Consider the following 21,872-nt stretch of genomic DNA (forward strand, 5'->3'; position numbering starts at 1 on the left):
TATATCTATATAAAAATATAAAAACAAAAAAAAATAAATAAAACAGAAACAAGTGCGGCGCTTGTTTACTCAATTTATTCAACATACACGTTTTTTTTATAATTTTTGCATACTCGCACTTTTTACAGCGTTTCTTCTGCGATTGTCTCGTTAAAAGCAACACACAGACAAAGTAGAAGAGAAATTAAATTAAATATAATTCGTATTCGTTAAAAATGCGTAAGAAAGCGAATAATGTTAATGAGGCGGATGAAAATGCAAAGACAAACATAACGATAAATTGACGAAAAAAGAAACAAGAACAAGCACAAAGCAGAATACATTAACAACTATTCGTTTTATCGTAGATCGCTACGATACCCTGTAATCGGTGCGGCAAAGGTATATTAGTTCCTTGCAAATTTATTTTAAACAACTAACCTATAAAACAAAATGAGAAAAAAAACAGAAAAAAGGAACAAGAATAAATCAGAAAATTATAACAACTATTCGTTTTACCGTAGATCGCTACGATACCCTATAATCAATGCGGCAAAGGTATATTAGATTTATGCAGATTTATTAAACTAATAATATGCTTAAATATTAAAATAAAAATGAAAACAAAATAGAAAACAATTAATTTAAAAAAAAAATCAAGTAAAAGCAGAATGAAGAAAGAGTTAAGATCTATGTATTTTATTACTGATCGTAACGATACTGTATGATATACATAAATATTAATTCATTTTACTATTAAATTAATTATTGCTTAGATTGCCAACACATTTCTTGAGAATATAAAAAGTACATGTTACATGAGACCTTCATATGAATAATTAGGCTTACAGGGTATTTCGTATTTATCATCTTTGTTAGTTACTTATTATTATCAGAGTTGCCAGACCATCGCAAATTTTGCATTCAAATATGCAATCTCCCCATCCTATAAAGTCTGAAACCTTTCTACTACGTTTGCCTATAAATACACGTAAAATCAAAGTGATATAACGAATTTTATTTCTAAACCTTAAAAACATTTACAGCAAACTGCATTCCCGCAATAAAATAACGTGATTAAATGCTAGGAAAATATTACAATGAAAAAGCACACAATTATTGACTCATAAATTGCTACAATGAATATGTGGATTAGATAAGTGAATTCCCGGAAATGTTATTACCGACAACTACTCTATAACCAAATCGTGACCCAAGCCCAACTATACATATATGTTTAATGTACAATGCACACACTCAAAGATCATCCCTAATTATCTTTTCTAAGATCAAGTAGATTCAAAGTGGTGTGCATTTACTGATTTTAATTCCAAATTAAATTCATGGGAGTTTCAAAGTGTTGTACCACAATACGCTTACTGTGGAAACTTGAGGTAGTCACGCTTCAAGGTAAACGGCCTAAGGCCGTAAAAAACTATGCTTAGTCTAGCTACATCAATTGTAAGCTTTGAGAGTAAACAGCTGTTTTGCATTTCAGAATTCGCACGGCTTGGAAATAAAGTCGATGAAGACATCGAGAACAGCTAATGGGTTATTCCTATTCCTTCAATATGAAACTATCTGTCATAAATGCAGCTGTCAAATTTGTATTCATGCATGGGAAAAGAGTATTAAGTTTTTATACGCTGAACCCATTGAAAATGGGCAAAAAGGGCATATTGGTTTTGTGCACATGTATGTAATAGGCAGTAGAATACAGATATTAATTTGGCCTGCAGCTTTTAGAATAGTATGAATCAAGTATCTTTTATTTTAAACAAATAGAAAAAAGAACCAATTAAATGAATTAACGCATAGATATCGGATATCTTGCAGCTTAGACTAATATATCTGCCATAAAAAGCGTAAGGGGTAAAACTAAGTATGATGAACTTTTTCCAGCTTTGTTTTGCAATTAAACGAAGGGCAATTGAAAATAATTGGGCTTGTATGCAAAATGTATTAAACAAATGCATTCGCTATAGCTAAACAAATAAAATCGAATTTACGACATTAATTGACAATTTCTAGAGGGGCCACGGGCCAAATGTTCGATGGGGTCTATCGGTGCGGATTATCAATTTAAATTTAACCGGAAATTATTTGCCGTCTGTTTTGCCGTTTTGCTTTGATAAATGGAAAACAAAAACAATTCCTCGACCATTTTTGTGGTATTTCTTTTGTCAAAAAAAACAAAAGAAAAAAAAAAACCCAATAATGTTTATTAATAACATGTCATGCATAACAAAATAAACATTCAAAGCACAAACATGGTTAAAAAACGATACAAATTAAAAAGAGATAACAAAGAGAACTTAAATTAATAGATGTGGCCATAAAAAATCATATAATTAAATTGTTTTAATGTGCCAAGTTATTTTAAGAGCATTACTGCTTCGAATACCCAAGAAACTAGAGTAGCTATAGGGTATGCTTAGCAAGAAAGTAGAGTAGCTGTAGGGTATGCTTAGCCAGAAAATAGAGTAGCAATAGAATATGCTTGACCAGAAGCAAAAGTAGCTAGAGGGTATACTTAGCAAGAAAGTAGAATAGCTATAGGGTATGCTTAGACTATAAATAGCTATAGGGTATGCTTAGCAAGAAAGTATTCCCATTGAGCTATAATTAAGCGGTCCACTTAACTCTTGGCTAGCTTAATGTACTTTAAGCTCGACTCAAAGTGAGATTTCCGTTAAGCTTAAAAATTACCTTTGAACTGCTAATTGATATTTTATTGGACGCAACGCCTTTTTTTTGCGCCTTACTAATTTATTTATTTAGCGAAATTGAATTTAACGGGGGCCCAGCCCCAGAAGTAAACGCTAATAAGTCTTGCATGCCGCAGACTTATTTTCATCAGACACTCGAAAATAAACTCCTTAATTTTTATAATTTATATGGCGTTTACTTCAAGCACGAGCCTTTTTTATTATGAATTGAATTCCTAATGAACTTCCACTAAAAAACTTGTTTTTTTCTTTATTGGATTTTGGCATCAAATGGTGAATGTTGAAGCACTTGTTTCTTATTTCTGCCGATCTTTTTTTTTGGGGGGGGTTTCGTTCTCAAAAGTCCATTGCAATTAGCTAAGTTCGATCCAATTTAGAACTATTTCAAGACCAAGACCTTTTATCTTAAAAGACTCTGTATAATCCAATATGAAGAGCTCTTTGAGCTATTTGTCTAAACTCTTTCGGACTTATGCATAGCTGATTCGTTTAATATAAGAAAGGCATCTTGAATTAACTAGCAAAAGGAGGCTTACAAGAAATACATGCAATTGTTGCCTCCTTTACCAATTTATCATTTGTTATAAATCATAAAATTTCTGCATATTATTATGCACAGCCTATTTGTTCGAATATCTGGAGCATGTGGCCAGGAATCAATGGGTTGCGGTGGGGTTGGCTGCTGGGTTAGCTCATAGCTAGGATGCCAAAAATACTTGGGCTAGCCCCAAACAGCATATTCCGCCCTTACCCTTTCTGTGGTGGAGCATAACCCGTAGATGCCTCAACAAATAACTTAACAAGTGATTAGCCGGCGGAAAGTTTTGCAACATGAAAAGTTCCTTCGGTTGCCTGGCTGGCAAATTAGACGGCACACTTTTAGGCGCATCTCGGGCATAAATTATTAGACGGTGAACAATTTTGGTTAGTTTCGGCCCTTGGGCCAAGCCAATGGAAACACTGCGCATTCATATTCAAGTGAAAATTTGCCTATGCAATTTTAACTAATGATGAGAAAACTTTAAACAAAGTGGGACAAGCCCAAGGAAATTTATACCAAATTGTTACCTAAATTAGTTGCGGTCTATTGTTGAACTGCTCTATTCTATAATAAAGTATATATTAAGTATATACACTCAGAGAAAATTCCAACATATATATGTCTCGGCTTTCTTAGCAGGAAATATATTATATATGCCTTCTCCAGTTAAAATGGAAGAATGTTTCCTTTCTTTTCTTTTTCTTGTTCAATTTACGATTTAAGCCCTGCAACTACTTTACGTGTCCCTTTTTTTGCAGTGTACAAGTGTCTAAAGTAATATTTATTAGCTAATTTACAACTACATATCAGAAACAGGTGCCGCAATCCAAATGCGGAAGAGGTACGACTAAGTATAGAACTTGCACATTGTGCCGGCTATTCCAGTAATTAGTTAGAATAGAGCTGACCTGTCTGGCAGTTAACTGTGCGGGTTGTGCCTATTTATTCAGTGAGTAAATTATAGAGATCTCTCGGAATCCAAAACAATCAAATGCCTCCATTTTGCATGTGGGCAATCAGAATTGGCCCAAGGTCCACAAACGAAAGTGTCAGGGTTAGTCTATATGTAATTGCCGTAATATTAAGTCTGACTAATGCATGTTATATGGGGTGCATAACGCGATTTAACAACCGGTTCTAAAGGTTATTAAAGTCGTTTGTTATATGGAGGAATGTAGAATCAGTAACATTCATTTGCATTCTATTTTTACTCAGCCAGACATAGTTCTGGCGCTAGATATTTGATATGGAAGTCAAGCCAAATATTTAAAAATATATACAGCATATTGGGGTTAAGAGTCGAACGCACTTCAGAGGTTGTTGACTGTGTTTGCAATTGGGAGAATGGAGAATCAATTAATCTTCTGTACAGCAAATGTTATTTTATTATCTACCTACGTGCACATGTTATGCTCTTCCCGGCATTACTCAGCCGTGTTTGAGGCTTTTAAACTTATCTCAATTAAGAGACATACTTTTTTAGAACATCACAAAATTAAAGTTCGACTATTCATTTATCAATTTAAGGTTTCTTAAAAACCTCATTTCTATACTTACGCAAATGATATTCGGGTTTTGAAAGACGTGTAAATCTTGTATATAAAATATATAATTATTTTTTATAATCATTTTTGAACAATTTATTCTAGTCCAATAAATTATTTTACTGTGCGCTGTCTAACTGTTCTAAATATTCGAATTATGAATGACGCTTTGCGGTTTTGCTTGGCCAAAACCAGCTCACAACTCGTTTCAGGCAGTGTCATTGACGTTCGGTTTAAGCCATATCATTTTATGGCTTCGCAGTATGTAAACAAAACCAAACAAAAAATCAAATAAGTAGCCTAACAATAGCACGAGCTGGGAAGATAGTAGTCAAAAAATGCCGTGTTTGAAATAATAAGCTAGATTATTTTTTAATAAGTGACTGATTCCGAAAATCAAATAAGATGGTTGTAAATAGGCCTATAAGTAATGGGGATAGATGGGAAGGATTTCAGTTGTTTCACGGACGGGAAAAGTGTTTATAAGACAGAATCTTGGCCAGGTTTTGTATGCATTCCTGTATCAATTTTTATTTGTCCTATTTTTCTAGTTTCATGTGTATGTATAAATGTAGCGAAGAGATTATACAACACGCAGCCATTGCGCTGCAAATGAAACATTTTTTCAATATCGCCCTTCTATGTAATTCTCATAAATTCAAGTAAAGCAAGTTTAACATGCTGCAGTCTCTCTCTATTTATTTTATATATATATACATATTTCTCTCTCTCACAATTTATTTACCTTTCCTTCTCTTGCTATTTTTTCAGTATATATAAATTATAATACAATAATAATTAATGCATAAGGAAATTTTTGGGTAAGTTCATGTTTTCATATAAATTTATTAAATTTACATAATTCTCTTGACCCATCAAACCTGATTGATACATTCTTATAATACATTCTAAATGCTCTAAGCCAGGCTATAAAGTCAACTCCACATACCTGGCAATTGCTAGAAAATTGACACACCTTCGCGTCGATATTTATAACTACTTATTATTATTCTGAATAAAGCGTTAGAAGAAAAACACCTGCACAGAACACACAAGGTAGACTCAAAATATATTTAGCTAAAACGCGACCGAGTGCGGCGAACGTTGGCGTTGAACTCGTGCGAGCCGCAATTAAAAGATTCACCAAGTTCAAAAGCTGAATACATAAAAAAAAAAAAATGACAAGAATTAACTGTGAACGACAGCAACAATTACAGCTACAACAATGGCAACGATCATTCACAAACGCAACAGCAACAAAAAACCGAACAAAAAATATAAACAAAAAACTTTTCATAATTAAGTAGTTATAGTAAAATGTAATAAAAGTATTGAAACTGGTCGTAACTGAAATACTCTGCAAATAATTGAAAATATTTCGCATTTTACACATAGAATAAATGAAGAAAAGCCCTGGCATATAGCTTAAACAATTCAATTGCCGATTGTCCCAAGGAAAAGGTTGTATGCAGAAGATGTACGTACTTATTTTACATAATATTTTGTCTCAACAAAGTAAAATGTAAAACTCACTAAATCGAAATCTTTTAAAATAAATCAAAATACATTTGTTTATTAAATTCATAAGAACTTGCGTTCCCTCGAATTTACAAAGTTAAAAAAAAAGTTACTCAAAACATAAAAGTCTCACTTTTGAAACACAACTTTGCCTTCTTAAATACGGATCGGTCATCTATGCGATTTTCATGACACAATCGACAAATATGTCTTTTCTCTACTTTTCATTTGCACTTAAAAAAACAAAAATTTGATATTAGAGTTGTAATAGTATGATTTTCGTCGTTGATTTAACTTATGTTCGGGTTGCCTTTTTATTTTTAACAACACGTCTTCTTACTGCTAGTACTGTAGAGAGACTGCCTTCCACTTCTTCTCTGCAGCCGCTTTTCTTTATCGATATTTACTTATCGTACTGTTATAATTAACATAGATAGTGACACTATAATACCCTGGCTAGGGTTACCAATGATGCTCTTATCCTATTACAACTCGGCCATCCTGACAAAGAGAGCTCCCGATCTCTGTCTTTTATATGTGTATCTATCTTTATAACTAATGCTTATTGCCTATTTTCGCATCCAATGCTTAAAGTTTTGGCTATTCCAGATACCAACGTACGGGTTGCGAGATAATTGAAAGCCTTCTACATCCTTTAACAAGTATCTATCATTTTTTAAAATCTTTTCTATACTATAAGGCCCTTTATATCTTGGTATTAACTTTTTTGAAACTCCTGGTGTGCTATCAAAATTTTTTACCATGACATAGTCACCTATTTTATATTCTACTGATACTTTCTTCTTTTTATTAATCCGCTCTTCATTTCTGATTTGAGCTTCTTTTTGATATATTTCTCCACTCTTTCTTATATTTTCTAAATTTCTTTTATCACACGTGTTCACCTGTGTAAACTCTTCTAATTTTTCTTTTAATTCATCAACAACTTTTCCTTTCTGTTGTAATCCGAATAACATTTCGCTTGGAAATTTCTTTATGCTTTTGTGTTGTGTGTTGTTTATTGCATATTCAACATTTTCTATAATAACATCCCAATGTAAACCATTTTCTGGCTCCGCCATTTTTGCCATCATCGGACCCAAGTCCCTATTCAACCTTTCCACCTGACCATTTGCTTGCGGACAACCCGTTGCTATTTTAATATGCGTTACTCCCTCATTTTTTAAAAATTCATCAAACTCTTTTGCAGTAAAACAACTCCCTCTGTCCGATACAATGAACTTAGGTCTACTATACGCTCTGAAATAATCTTTTAATGCCTTAATCGCTTCTTTCGTACTTGTTGTCTTTGCTGTATATAGTCTAACAAATTTTGAAAATCCGTCAACCACCGCCAATATATATTTATTAGCCCTTCCTGCATTAATTGGTCCATAATGGTCTATATGGATCATCTCCCACGGTTTGTTTCCTTTCGGTATGCTATGTAATAGTCCTTCACTCTTACCCGTCTTGGGGGCGAAGGCAATGCATTTTAAACAATTCCCTATATGCTTTATTGCTTTTTCCTTAATATATGGGAACCAGTAACTCTTTCCAATGGCATCGATCATCTTATCTCTCCCAGCATGTCCCAACTCATCATGATATTTGTAAAGTACATGTTCTTCCATATCCTTTGGTACATAAAAAACTAATCTGCCATCATTTGTTTTTCTGTAAATGACCCCATTTCTCATTTCGAATAGCTTGTGCTCTTCTTTTTCTAACATCTTTCTAATATCTACCAGTTTGTCATCTTTGCTTTGGCAAATAACTAAATTGTCCTCAAAACTATTGGATTCAATAACTAAAATGTCCTCATAACATCTGCTTAACGCATCCACATGTTGCATTTGCTTGCCCGATCTATGCACTAACTCAAAATCGTAATTTTGTAGTTCTAACGCCCATCTAGCAATTCTCGGATTTAAATCTATTTTGTTAAGCGTTAAAGTTAAAGAGTTGCAATCTGTCATTATTTTAAATCGTTTTCCCTGTAGATATATACGAAATCTGCGTAATGCGTAAATGATGGCTAGCGTTTCTAACTCAAAACTATGATATTTAGACTCTACTTCGGTTGTTCTTTTAGAAAAATAAAAAATCGGGTGTAATTTCCTATCTTCTTTTTTTTGAAATAAAACAGCCCCAAATCCCACTGCGCTGGCATCACAATGTAGTTCTATTTCTTCTTTGTAATTATATATTGATAGTACTGGCGCCTCTAACAATTTATCTTTTAACATATTAAAACACTTAAACTCCTCTTCTCCAAACTTGAATTTCTTATCTTTTTTCAATAAATCATATAAGGGTTTAGCTAATATAGAAAAGTTTAAAATGAACCTCCTGAAGTAGGAGCATAACCCTAGGAAACTTTGTACTCCCTGAATTTTGTTTGGTATTGGAAAGGATTTAACCGCTTCTAACCCTTTTTCATCAGCCCTAACGCCTTTACTATCCACCACAAATCCTAAATATTTAACGCTGCTTTTAAAAAATTCACACTTATCTAATTTCAACTCTAATTTGTTTTGCACCAGTCTTATAAACACTTCCTTTAAGGTCTCCATGTGTTCCTTTATGTTTGTACTTGCTATCATAATATCATCCATGTAAACAATTACCTTATTATCTTTTATCATATCACAAAATATGTTATTAACAAATCTTTGAAATACATGTGGCGCAGTTTTTAAACCCATGGGCATCCTAAGAAATTCATATTGTCCTAAAGGGGTAACAAATGAAGTGTATTTAATAGATTGCTCATTAACAAAAACATGAAAATACCCGTTTTTTAGATCCAACTTTGAAAATACTGTTTTTCCGCATAGTCTGTCTAATAAATCGTCGATCAATGGTAGCGGGTAGTTGTCTCTACATATAATTTTGTTCAGTCTTCTAAAATCAATACATAACCTCATGTCTCCAGTTTTTTTCTTCACTAGTACTATAGGTGATGCATACTCTGAACAACTTGGCCTAATGATTCCATCTTTTAAATAGTCGTCTAATAATTCTTGCAACTTTTCTTTTTCCATATAAGATAACCGCCTAGGTGTACAATTAAATACTTTGTCGTTTTCTAATCTTATGCTTAACTCATGTCTTAATTTTGGCTGATTTGGCCTTTTCGCTTTTACATAAGTATTTTCAAATAAATTTTCAAATTCACACTTTGTGCTGTAATCAATATCTTCACTTAAAATATATATATTTTCTCTTTTGTTAGAATCTTCCCAACTTATTGTTAAGATATCCTTCTCAAAATTCTCTTCTAACACTCCCATGATTTCGCTATTCACTGGCGCTTCATTAACATGATTATTAATTTTAACTGCACTGTTTCCTATATCTTCTATAATCACTTTTTCAATCCCGGTTTGATTATAGATAATTTCATCACTAACAACTTCTTCACTATCAGGTTCGAGCTTAAGCTCTCCATAACTAACTATCTCATCACTAACAGTTTCGATCCCAATCACTTCATTTCTAACTATTTCACCACTAATTATTTTATTTCTAACTATCTCATCACTACCAACTTTATCACCAAGCGTTTCCGGACTAACAATTTTCTCACTAACTAATTCATCACTAACAGTTTCATTACTGACTATTTCCTTATTAACGATTTTATCATTTAACAATATAGTTTCATTTTGCTCGTGTTTGATATCTTCATCGTCCACTTTTTTTTGTTTTTCTTTGTAGCTTGTAGCTATGATATCATTTTTACCATTATTCTGGTGATCAACTTTATGCCCGTTCACAATTTTTAATGTTCTTAAATCAATATTTAAACCAAAAGAATCCATAAAATCTCTACCAAGCACAGCGTCATACCTCATAGACTCATTTGCCACAATTATAACATTAAAATAAACATTTATTAACTTTTTCTTCATAAAACATAAAATTTTTCCAAAATTTTTCAATTTACTTTCATTTAAACCTACATACGAATTTGCATCTGGCATACGCTTTACTTTTAATGGCACAAACTTTTCCTTTAAAAATGAAATAGGGCTGCCAGAGTCTATAAGGCATTCTGCAATTATTGATTTGTTAAATGAGTTACTAAAATGAATTCTTAAGTATCTTACATATTTGTTTTCCATATCATACTTTTTATTTGGACATCCTGCTATTAAATGATCCTTTGAGCCGCACGCATAGCAAGATCCTGCCTCCCGTTTGGGCTTTAAACAATCTTTGGCCCAATGGCCCTTAACATTGCAATTGTAGCAACGTTGTTGTTTGTCCGCCTGTGCTTCCTGTGCAGTTTGTTTCACTACATGGTTTCGTACCCGTTTAATTGGCAACTTTATAGCTGCAAACGCACGTAAAATTTGAGCCGGATTGGTAAAGCAATGCATACTAGCTTGAGTGCGCAAGTTTTCGCAAGGTATGCCTCGAATAATACCCTCCATTAACTCCTCTACATCAATGTTGATGTCCTGTGCCAATATGCTTTTTTCGCTAAAATATGTGGCGAACACCTCATCTGGTTTCCAAACCCGATCCTCGAACTTCTGTCGTAGTTCCGACTTCGAAAATCCTCCCCCGAAGGCCAAAACCAATTGATTTAGCATCTCGTCAATCGGAGCAATGATGCGCATAGGGTCTGCATGCAACCACTTCAAAGCACCGCCTTTCAATTTGCTTATACAAAGCAAGTGCTGTTGCATATCATTTAGTCTGTAGATCTTGGCCACATTGAAGAATTGCATTACCCATTTACGCACCTCACTTTCTCCAGTAAATTCTAATAAAATTTCCTTGGCTAACATCATCGCTCCAGTTTGGATGCAATTATTTAAGTTGCCTCCGACAGCGTTGCCACTTTCGTCGATCCTTCCAGCTGCCCCAGCGTTGCCCGCTGCACCAGCGTGATCAGCTGCACCAGCGTTGCCATCCGTTCCAGTGTAATCAGCTGCACCAGCGTTGCCATCCGTCGACCGTGGTCTTTCTTCAGTGTGACCATCCTCTAGCTGCAATAAATCGCCGACTTCACTTTCTTGCTCTCCCCCGTCGCTCCCGCCGATGTGCGAGTTGCGGTTCACCGTTACTTGAAATTCTTCTAGGAATTTTCGAGACGCTTCAATTTCGAGACGCATCAATTTCAGCATCTCGGCGCCATTTGCTATTTCGTCACGCTGTTGTTGCATTATGTTTTGCAACTCATTTTGAGCCTCAATTGTCTGTTCCTTGTTACGTTGAACTTCAAGTTCCTTTGCAGCATCGTCTCGGATGTCCACTGGTACCTTATTTAATCTCGCCATCAGCTCAGTTTTGGTACCCTCTGTTGGCAAATTTAGTAATGCCAACCAACTTTTCAATGTCGCTATTGACACGTCATTTATATTTATATTTTCCATTTTGTTGTGTTTTTTTTTTTTTTTTGAGTCAATCCCACTTCTGATATTGTAATAGTATGATTTTCGTCGTTGATTTAACTTATGTTCGGGTTGCCTTTTTATTTTTAACAACACGTCTTCTTACTGCTAGTACTGTAGAGAGACTGCCTTCCACTTCTTCTCTGCAGCCGCTTTTCTTTATCGATATTTACTTATCGTACTGTTATAATTAACATAGATAGTGACACTATAATACCCTGGCTAGGGTTACCAATGATGCTCTTATCCTATTACAGAGTGCAAAAGGGTTGCTTTCTCTCTTACTCTCTAGCCGGCTTACTCGCACTGATATCGCCTTTCTATGCGATTTTCAAGAGTCATATTCTAAAGTTTCTTTTTTGCATGTGTTTTTTTGAGTACTACATACATTTGTTCCTCTTTACGCAAACTCTTGCGGATCGGGTAAAATTTTGTTACTTTCACAGTTTTTTATTTTCTACATAAATAAAGAAAACTTGATAGCAACAACTTGTATGCAAAGTAAATGCAACTTTTGGCCTTAAAATAGTTAAGTCTACATATAATTATTTTTTTGTATGCATGAATTGCGTCCAAACCCGTCAGCTGAAAGCAATAAGCTCCCATGTAGGAAGCTGCATGCTAGAGGGCCAGGATTACATGTTGAACTGACTGCGCTGCTTGGAAGTGGATGGTTGTGGCTGTGGCTGTGGCTGCTGCTGATGGGTGCCGGCGGCTGACTTGCCGCCCTGCTTTTGATAGACTAAGCCGGCGACGCCTGGAATTGTATTGCAGCCAACGCAGGCGTGCAGCGTCTCATGTATGAATATATCACAATCGATGCAGAAAAACTGATTGCAGTAGCCGCACTTGAAGACGCTTTTGTCAGTCTGCGCGTTAAGCACCTTAATGCAGCCATAACACTTGCGCAGGCTGCCACAGTCAGGCGCTGCCGGCGGCACCGACTCAAATGGCAGCTCCTCAAAGTTGGGCACTGGAAACAGATGATGATAGGAGCGTGCCAGATGCGGTGCCGAGACCAGCGTGAGGCCACAACACTGACATTCCACGGGCAGCTCACAGTACTTGCTGTTGCACTGGGGACAATGATGGCCGGTGGTGGACAGCTCGCTGGGCTCATCGAGATTCTCAATGTGGCACATGCACATGGATAGCGGTGCATCCTTGCCCTCAACCTCATTCTTGCTGTGCGGAAAGCCCATGCGTATAAGCGAATTGTCCTGTGTCTTGGCAGCTGGCGGTGGATCCACCTGCGCCAGCAGCTGATCACGATAATGAGCATCATCCATCACGGCGCCGAATGTGCCCATTGTTTGTTGTGTCAAATAGCGACAGATATGTATTTCAGCTGACAGCGATATAACCGAGCAGCGTATGCGCTCCCTTTTCAACTCGTCTATAGTTTGATTGATATCCACGGGATCACAGGTAGTCAGCGAGCCCATGATTATGACTATCTCGCGCGAGGCATGGGATGGCACCACTTTGAGTGTCTTTAGCGCCAGGTCCAAGCCATTTTGCAGTGAGGGTTCGCTGGTCAGCGACACATTAGCCAAGCTGCAAGACGGCATTAAAATCAAGGAATCCCGTGTATTTGCTTGGCAGAACGGCAGATATATCTACTTACCCAGCCAGCGCCTTGAGATGTACACGCGAAGTGCCCGTTAACTCGGTGACTTTCTCGGCGCGCTTTGCCTTTAGTGCTATAATGCCCAGCTGACTGATGGGATTCTGATCGAAGAACTCTTCAATGAAGATCTCCAGCAATTTGAGTGTGCATAATAAACGCGTAGGCTTCAGATCAGGTACGCTCATCGACTCGGAGCAATCCAAGACAATGAACATGTGCCGCATCATTCCCAGGCGATTTTGTTTGATCTTATCCGCCTGTCGCTTGCGTTTGGCCTTTTGTATAATCTCGGCAATGGCACCGTCCAGCAGCCCATCGTCATCCTCCTTGATGGCTTCCCTGTGGCGCAAGTTGGGTGCAATAGCAAAAACAACTAAAGCCACAATAATATTCAAGTTGGCTTACCAAGTCTTCTCGTAGCCGGTTTCCCAGCGATACTCTTTTTGGTCATCTTGCTCATCGTCAGCCATATCTGCTGCTTTTCAATAAATACAAAATTAAACAAAATTTGTCGGCACGCACCGGCAACTACAAAAGTGTGTACACAACAGAAAGTGATAAAAATCTAGCAGCTGAAGTATATAGAGTTGCCATTACACCTAAAACTAAGTTCAAATGTTGGTTGGTACTTCATTATTTAAAAAAACAAAATTAAAAATATTGTTAATAGTGAAAAAAAAGTTAACAAAACAATATTTAAGTTGATTTAAATCAATTTATTTCAATTACTGTCAAATGACCAGTGCTGCCACACTGACAGCGCAAACACACCACTTCATGTGATTGGCTTACAAAGTGCTACAAAACGCGGACGAACGGAAAACGGCGCTACACTGTTGTTTGAGCATATACGACACACATCAAATATCTTCAAGTCTTTAAAATTGTAACAATCTGACACATAACAAGTTTTAAACGTGTCAAATTGAAGTGAATAATATAACTAATCAAATCAAATCAGTGCTGATCCAGCAGCTGCAAACTTTCTTTGAGGTTTGCATATGCGCATACATAATGTAGCGCACGCAAGTGTCAATCTAGCCATACCCCTAAAACAGAACTGGCCACTTCGCTCAGTTGTACAAACTTTTTTGGCATTCAGAGTTGGCGCGCGTGCAATTGTGAACAGCGTTGCGCGAGTTGGAGAATAAAAACAGTTAAATTAAAATTAGTTGTTAAAAACAAACTAGTTGCTCTCTATATTTTTTCCATAACACATCTGTATATGAAGGTGTGTAGTACAAAAGAGAAAAACATAGCGAAAAGAAAACGTGAAAAATGCATACATAAATTTGCAAAAAAGCGTCCATACATGGCAAATTTCGTTTCAAATGTTTCTAGCTAACAGATTATTATGTTTTAAATCATATATAAAACATTAAAATTGTTTAGCTGAGCTTAGTGTGTGTTTGTGTGTGGATGTATTCATTCTATTAGTTTGTTCTATGCAATTGAAAATGCAATGTGCGGCTTATTTGACTAAAAATGGCGGCTAGTTAAAGATAAGAATAAAATTAAGCAGTTTGCTATTATGTAGGTACATGTATAAAGATCCATAAATGTCTATCATTTATTCTGAGCTAATGTTTAGCTGTTGCATTTTTCGCGCCCGGTTAGCTATGTTTTGTGTGTGTACCTTTGTGCGGGCGTTCGTTGCATTTTTGGTCATCACGCTTTGTGCTCGTTTTTCTGCCTAGGCGCTGTATTCTCTGCAGCCATTACATACGGCTTAAACCCACCACACTTTGTTGCCAGTTGTTAATGTTGCCACTTCGTTTCATAAACACACCACGGCACTGTACTTTTTTTTTTTTTTTTTTGCTCGCATGTGCGTGTGTGTGTTTGTGCGCGTATTTTCTACGGTTTTTATTTGTTTTTAAATTGTGACACAAAAATATTCAAATTGTACATTTTTTTAGTTACTACGTTGGTGTTGTGTATAATGTTGGCACAGGAGATTGCACCGACGGAAATTGGCAAACACGCAAATATAATAAGAGGCAAGTGGTCAATACTCAATGGAAAAACAAAAAAAAAAAAAAAAAAAAAATGAAAAAGGAACAAATTTTAAACCTTTATACTCCCCATTTAGTTGCCCAAGAGGAATTAGCCAATATGGATGTGCTTGTTTGCGGTCGCTGCCTGCGCGCCTTTAACTTTGTCGAGGAATTTCAGTCGCATAAGGAGGATGACGCCTGCGAAAAAGAAAATTCGAGTTTAAAGGAATCGCTGGATACAAAGCCCACAATCTGGGCATTTACGCTTTGGAAGGCCACACAGCTGCATACACGAAAGGAGAGCAACTCCTCAAATTCCTGGGCACTCTATCAGAATTGGGTCAAGCTAGACGAGAGCGTTCGCGAGCCTTGGATTGTAGCCGGCAGGACAATACAGTCGTTTGGCAAAATCGGACATGGCCAGCTTCAAGATATGCCTGTACGCATCACCAAGACCGTTGTAAATCCGAACAACAATAATAACAACAACAGCACTGCAAATAGTAATAACACGTCCTCCAGTGTTTCACCCACAAGAAGTAAGATCTAAAAAAAACTGATTCATATGATATGTATTCTATTATTTATTGTTTCTGCAAAATGTAACACTATTCTTCTGCATATGCAGAATCTCCCGCTGGCAAATTGCCGACAGTTGCTTCACAGCTGAAGGATACGGAAAATGAGCGGCCCAAGTCAAAACCCGGCACGCCCACACCGCCCGGCGCCTCGGCGCAAACTACAATCACTGGCGTTGTTAAGAATAGCAATCGCATTGCCACACGCGTCGACCCAAAAACCGAGCAACGCACTGAGGAGGCTGTAGAGAGTATTGTAGCTAAACGCTTTAATCCACGCCGCAAGACGCATGAGTATTTGGTGAAATGGATCGATCGTTCGCACAATGAGAACACCTGGGAGGTGATGGCCAATCTAGAGCGTGTACCCTACTTTCTGCAGATGTTTGAGAAGCAACTGGCTCGCCAAAAGCTAAAGCGCGAGAAGAGTCTGGATGCACTGAAGCGCATGCAACAGGAAAAACCGCAGCAAGACAAACAGCAGGCGTCGCAGGCTGGTGGCAAAATGGACTCTGCTCCGCACAGTCCAGAATCATCGGCAGTATCCCCCAATTCGTCGGGCGTCGGCGCATCCCGTCCGTCGCGCACATCCAAGACCAAAGCTATGGATCAGTTCAAGCAATGGGTAAACGAGAGTGGCGCAGGCGAGGGCTCCACATCACCCTCATCGGCTAACGAAGATGAGTCGGCTACGGAACAGGAATGGTCCACGGCTGCCACGGCGCCAACGGCCATTAAACGTAAACTGAATCACACAGATTCCAGTGCCGAGGGTGCTGGTCTCAATGCCTCCAATGAGTCAATGGAGCTGGAAGATCTCGAAGAGGATTTAATACCGTCGCACACAGTTAAGCGATTAAAAAACGGCGGCAGCTCCGTGCAGCTGAATAAGCCCAAAATGCCAACAACGCCGGCTCGCATCAATGGCAACTCCTCGTCTGGGTCCATATTTAGTGAAAAGGATGCAAAAATGGGTGAAATCATCTACACGGAGGACAGCACAAGTACCGGCATGTTCAGAAAACCCGAAATGCCCAATACAATACAAACAGTAAGTAATCATAATAGTGATCGATGAAACAACGATGTATATATAAGTATATATATATGTGTGTGTGTGAAGTGCGTACAAATGACATGCCGATGTACATACATATATTTTATTTCCTTGTAAATATTGTATCGCTATCGTGATGATGTTATACCCCTGCCTTGCTGCTAGCAGAGGGTATAAATGACTTCTGGTCAGCATCAACATCCGAGTCGAGTAGCCGTTTGTCTGTTCCATTCAAATAGCATCATTGTAGTAGATAATCTTAGTAAAGCCGAATGGATCGGTTCTTGTAAAAAAAAAAAAAAATAACCTTTTCAACTCGCCTTTCAATGATATTTTGTCAACAACATTATTGTGACTCTATATGCGAGGGCATTTTATCTTTTGGCACTCCGAAAATAACTATTCAATCTGATTTAATATATATCGATCGCTTATCAATGTTCAGAAACGTCAGAAACTCGAGTGTCCGGTGCGTTATTTATCCCGCACTGAAATGGCCAGCAACAACAGCGGCATCTTTCGCATTGAACAATCGGAAAGCAGCGCAATTTCGCCAGCAGCTCCAAAGATGAGTCCGGCCGCCATCTCCTCAGCCGGCATTGCGCCGCCTGCCAAGCGCATGGCTGTTGCTCGAGCGTCCGGCAACAATTCACCGGTGACCGTTGGCCAGCGAACGCATTTATTGCGTACACCCGGACAGGCGGCTTCACTGCAACGTCGGCCCGTGGGCAGCAACGCGCCCAATCCACTGCGTCAGACGCCAATGCCCGCCCGAGCCGGAGCACGCATGCTGGTCACGCGCGCCAATACGCCACAGCAGCGACAAATAGCCGGAGCCAAGGCTGTTACGCCAGAGCAAAAGATTTTGCAGCTATCAAAGTCTGGGGATCTCAAGGTGACGCGCAAAGTGATGACTCGCGAGGATCTGCTAGCACAGCGTGCGGCGCAGGTGCGTCAACAGCGTCAACAACAAGCGCAAGCTTTGCAGCAACAGCAGCAGCAGGTGCAGATCCAGAAAGTGCAACAGCTGACTCCGCTGAGGCAACGCACGGTGAATGCGGCGGCAGCTAAGGCACAGCCCATGCAAATCGAAATGGAAGTGGAACAGGAGGAGCTGCAGCAGCATCAGGCGCAACTATGCCCCATCACTGGCAAACTAATTGGGCAGGAGGAGACGCAGCTGCAAATGGAGCAGGAACAACAGCAGGAACAGCAGCGCGAACAGCTAGAGGCTGCCGCACAGGCGCTGCTCGGTGGTGATCAGCAGGTGCTCACCAATGAGGATGGCTCCGCGTTGCTGGTACGCGGCGAGGATGGCACCGTCTACCAGGTTGCCGGCAAGAATGCCGAAGGCCAGACAATACTCGTCACCCAGGGCCCCGACGGCGAACAGCAGTTTGCCTATGTGGCTGCCGCCGAGGGTGAGGATCAGGATGTGCTCACGTTAGACAATGCTGTCGCCGAGGCGGTCGCTGCCGTTGGCCAGCAAAGCGATGCCAATGCGGATGGTGAGCACATACTTGTCAGCATGACGGAGGAGGAACTGGCTCAGCATCAGGCTGCGGTATTGCAGCAGCAGCAGCAGCAGCAGCAACAGCAGCAACAGGAGGCGGCGCCAGCGGGCAGCACACCGCATACGGCGCAAATTCACATCACAACATCGGACAGCGACGGCACCGAGGCACAAATACCCGCCGAAGTGGTGCAAGCCGATCTGCCATCCCCGGGTAAGCGGTCGTATCCAAAATTGGAATTAAATAAAAGCGATTCGATGGATGGATGTAAACTTAAACTTTTCATTGATTTCATATTCAGGTGGAACGCGTCGCGTTGTTTTGTTGCTGCAGGATGGCACCTTCATGATGACTGAAATGCAGGAGGATCAGTTCAAGACGCTAAATATCCCGACGTAAATAAATATAAAAAAAAACAAAAACAGAAAAAAAAAAACAAAAAAATATAGCATATATGTAGTCGATAAGCATTATTATGATAGAGCACGGGCCGTTGTTGTAAAGATACGCCAGAATAAGAAAGGAAGCCGCTTAAAGTTTAGAAATTGAGCATTAACCAGCATCAGCCAGCATCCTGTAGCGCTGCTCCCATTCTGCCAATCATATCGCACTTTTAAGCATACGCATTCCCCCGCCCTTTGCTCGAAACGTATCTTTTAGCATTTCGATTCGATTCTATTCAAATTTTAACATCCGAATGTCCATGCAAACAAATAGAGTACTTTGCAGTAAGTGGAAAGTTCTTCACTAAAGTAATTATTATTCGACTTGTTGGGGGGGATCTGTTTTATATACTAGTATATGATTAAAGAAAAAGAAAATGAAAAAAAAAAAACTATGCAAAGTTTTAAGATTGTATAGTTTTCATCAATTTTGCTAGCAGTGAGTAAATCTATCCGGGATTCAAAGCGTTAGATTTAACATTAAACAACGGCAGCAATTATGCATTAGAAAACTTACCTACAAACTAACTTGTACTTGTACTAATTAAAACAATATACATAAAAGAAAAACAAACAAAAAAAAGAAGCAAGATGAGAGAGAAAAGAAGCAAACAAAAAACTATTCTAATTTAAATAACTTAATGTAATTCATTATGCAATTCTTTATTCTAGGCAACAACTAAATGCAGCTGTTGCATTTTGAAGAACAGTTAAACATTTAGAAAACTCAGCAAAACCTTAGAATTTGCAACACGCAACAAAACACCTACACACACCCATACACACCCACACACACACAACAAACACACAGAACGAGCAAAACAACATACAATTTAGACTTAGAACTTGTAATTGTAATATTATGATTATTATTATTATTATTATGTATTGTACATTATTTAAGTATTTTTTAAAATCGAATGAACTCAAAGCAAACAACAACAATGCTTGTATTCATTATTTTTAAAAAAGAAGAGAGATATGCCACAAAAACTTAACAAGATGCATAGTTGTAAAATATAAACAAATATATAAACTGCAATTTAAATTAAAATAAAACAAGAAATTCATGCAATTTCAGCGGACTTTGGATACTAACTTTAAATTTTAACAGATTTTCGCCTTTCTTCTCTTTGGGGCTATTCGCATATTATATTTAATAAGTATATAAAAATGAAAAATAATTTAATTATTTTTATTAATTAGCTGACAGGTATTAACGGTTATCTTAAACAATGTATTTCCAGCTCATAACGATTTCTGAAATTTGGCTATGAAAAATCCAACTGTGTCCAAATTCTGGACACGATTTTCATTAGTTGGTCCAAAGCGCTGTAACAGTTCACATTGTGCAGCATTCAGCTCCGGCAGCGGCAGGCCAGGTGCACCAAGCTTCGGTGTCGCATCCACCAGCTGCAGCTGTGGGAATTTACGCAGCGCCCAGGAAACCAGCTGCTCGCATTCTGCCTCGGTGATGGTGCAAGTGCTGTACACTAGCACGCCGCCGGGACGCAGTAGTGGCACTGCCTGTGCCAGCAGGCTGCGCTGAATAGGCGGATAGGATTGAAGCACTTTGGTTTGCTTGATGCTGCAACAGAGCTGCGGACGATTGCCCAGACCGCTGCAGGGCGCATCCAACAGGATGCGATCAAAGCTGCTCGAGGCAAAGGGCGGAGCTGTTGAGTCTATGGCACTGTGTTCGTTCCAGGCCTTGGTGGCATCAAATTGATGCGCCTGAATGCAGTCGTAGTTGCCCAGCTTCGTTTGCATGGCACGCATGCGACTGGCAGAGTTGTCCAGGGCAATAATTTGGCCCACATCGCCCATGAGCTCAGCTATATGCGTTGTTTTGTTGCCCGGCGCAGCGCACATGTCCAGAATGCGTTCGCCAGGCTGTGGTGCCAACACCCTAACGCACACCATGGAGGGTAAGTTTTGGAGTAATGCATTCGCATCGCTCAGATCGCCCAATGTGGGCACTCCACTCACATTTGACTGCATGCGTACGGCAATTCCCGAGGGTGGCTGCTCTTTGTTGTTGTTGTAGAGCTGATGGCGTTGCATTAGTACTTGGCCCACGCCTAGAAAGATCTTATCGTTGCAGTCGTAACGCGTGGCAGTGCCGCGTTTGCACTTGCCCGGCAAATCCGCATACACATTGACCAGCTCTTCGAGCTATGTGCCTGTTTCCATGGCCAAAACGCCGGGCGCATAAATGTGTGCGCCACGCAATAACGCAGCACCGCAACTTGTGTCCACAATAAGCTCCTTACGGCAATCATCGAAGTCAATATCAGCTGGTGTGTCCAATGGTGCAATGCATAGCATTTCGGGCAGTTCGTCCAGCCCATACACTCGGGGCGCTTGCGGTCCGTAAAGCGCGCGTAATTTGGCCTCCAGTTTCGCTTTGTAGTCCGCTACGCTGATGCGAAGAGTGTTGATGCGATATGTTGTAATGCATGGCGCCTTGCAAAGCCATGGTAACAACTTCGACAATGCCGCACTCTGAACAAAGACCCATTATATTATTATTGAAATTATTAACAAAGTTATCTAAAATTTGAAAAACAGTGTTGCGAACCTCTACATTATTGATGCCAATGTTACCCCACTAAACACAATAGAGTTATCAATGTATCGAATCGTGGTTGTCTGCTTCTTATAGCCAGCATGTTGACATTTGATGTTTAATTGTTTGCCCTTGCCCGCAACACAATTTCATTATTTTAATTGTTGACTCACATTCACTTTCAGAATTTCGTTTTCCAGCAGTAGTCCCTTGCCATAAAATGGAGTTTTGGGATAAAACATTTTATCAATCGATTGAAATATCCAACGTGCAGTCACGGTCGCCTATCATCTCTAAATTCAACACACCGGCCTCGCTTGTGGACAAGACGTGGCAGCATATGAGTGCCATATGAAATACCCACC

The 21,872-nt window shown here is 38.9% G+C and overlaps 4 protein-coding genes across 6 annotated transcripts; 1 reads left to right on the forward strand and 3 right to left on the reverse strand.

The window, feature by feature from the left end:
- Positions 1 to 4,861: 4,861 nt before the first annotated feature.
- On the reverse strand, positions 4,862 to 11,708 carry LOC138911061 (uncharacterized). 2 transcript variants are annotated; one of them, XM_070208076.1, is made up of 2 exons: positions 10,449 to 11,708; positions 4,862 to 10,371 (listed from the first exon to the last, which is right to left on the reverse strand). In XM_070208076.1, the coding sequence occupies exons 1-2, from the start codon at positions 11,699 to 11,701 to the stop codon at positions 10,266 to 10,268; spliced, it is 1,359 nt and encodes a 452-aa protein (XP_070064177.1). In that variant the 5' UTR covers positions 11,702 to 11,708; the 3' UTR covers positions 4,862 to 10,265. The 2 variants fall into 2 exon arrangements, with proteins under 2 accessions (XP_070064177.1, XP_070064178.1); XM_070208077.1 differs by having other exon boundaries at positions 10,427 to 11,708.
- Positions 11,709 to 12,138: 430 nt separating this feature from the next.
- Positions 12,139 to 13,957, reverse strand: Ssl1 (general transcription factor IIH subunit 2 Ssl1). Its single transcript, XM_002047627.4, has 3 exons — positions 13,755 to 13,957; positions 13,347 to 13,688; positions 12,139 to 13,276 (listed from the first exon to the last, which is right to left on the reverse strand). Exons 1-3 carry the CDS (start codon positions 13,817 to 13,819, stop codon positions 12,355 to 12,357), a joined length of 1,329 nt encoding a protein of 442 aa, XP_002047663.1. The 5' UTR covers positions 13,820 to 13,957; the 3' UTR covers positions 12,139 to 12,354.
- A 464-nt stretch (positions 13,958 to 14,421) lies between these two features.
- On the forward strand, positions 14,422 to 20,013 carry Chro (chromodomain-containing protein chromator). 2 transcript variants are annotated; one of them, XM_015175867.3, is made up of 7 exons: positions 14,422 to 14,580; positions 15,269 to 15,349; positions 15,442 to 15,885; positions 15,975 to 16,975; positions 17,427 to 18,708; positions 18,797 to 18,890; positions 19,611 to 20,013. In XM_015175867.3, exons 2-7 carry the CDS (start codon positions 15,292 to 15,294, stop codon positions 19,639 to 19,641), a joined length of 2,910 nt encoding a protein of 969 aa, XP_015031353.1. In that variant the 5' UTR covers positions 14,422 to 14,580; positions 15,269 to 15,291; the 3' UTR covers positions 19,642 to 20,013. The 2 variants fall into 2 exon arrangements, with proteins under 2 accessions (XP_015031353.1, XP_070064176.1); XM_070208075.1 differs by having other exon boundaries at positions 18,797 to 20,013.
- Positions 19,720 to 21,829, reverse strand: LOC6622443 (tRNA (cytosine(72)-C(5))-methyltransferase NSUN6). The gene is given in 2 exon segments (XM_070208078.1): positions 19,720 to 21,443; positions 21,520 to 21,829. A coding segment is annotated over 1 exon segment (1,080 nt). The 5' UTR covers positions 21,267 to 21,443; positions 21,520 to 21,829; the 3' UTR covers positions 19,720 to 20,186.
- Positions 21,830 to 21,872: the final 43 nt, after the last annotated feature.

This window comes from Drosophila virilis, chromosome 3 (genome assembly GCF_030788295.1).
Source record: "Drosophila virilis strain 15010-1051.87 chromosome 3, Dvir_AGI_RSII-ME, whole genome shotgun sequence".
In the NCBI taxonomy this organism is placed as follows: domain Eukaryota; kingdom Metazoa; phylum Arthropoda; class Insecta; order Diptera; family Drosophilidae; genus Drosophila; species Drosophila virilis.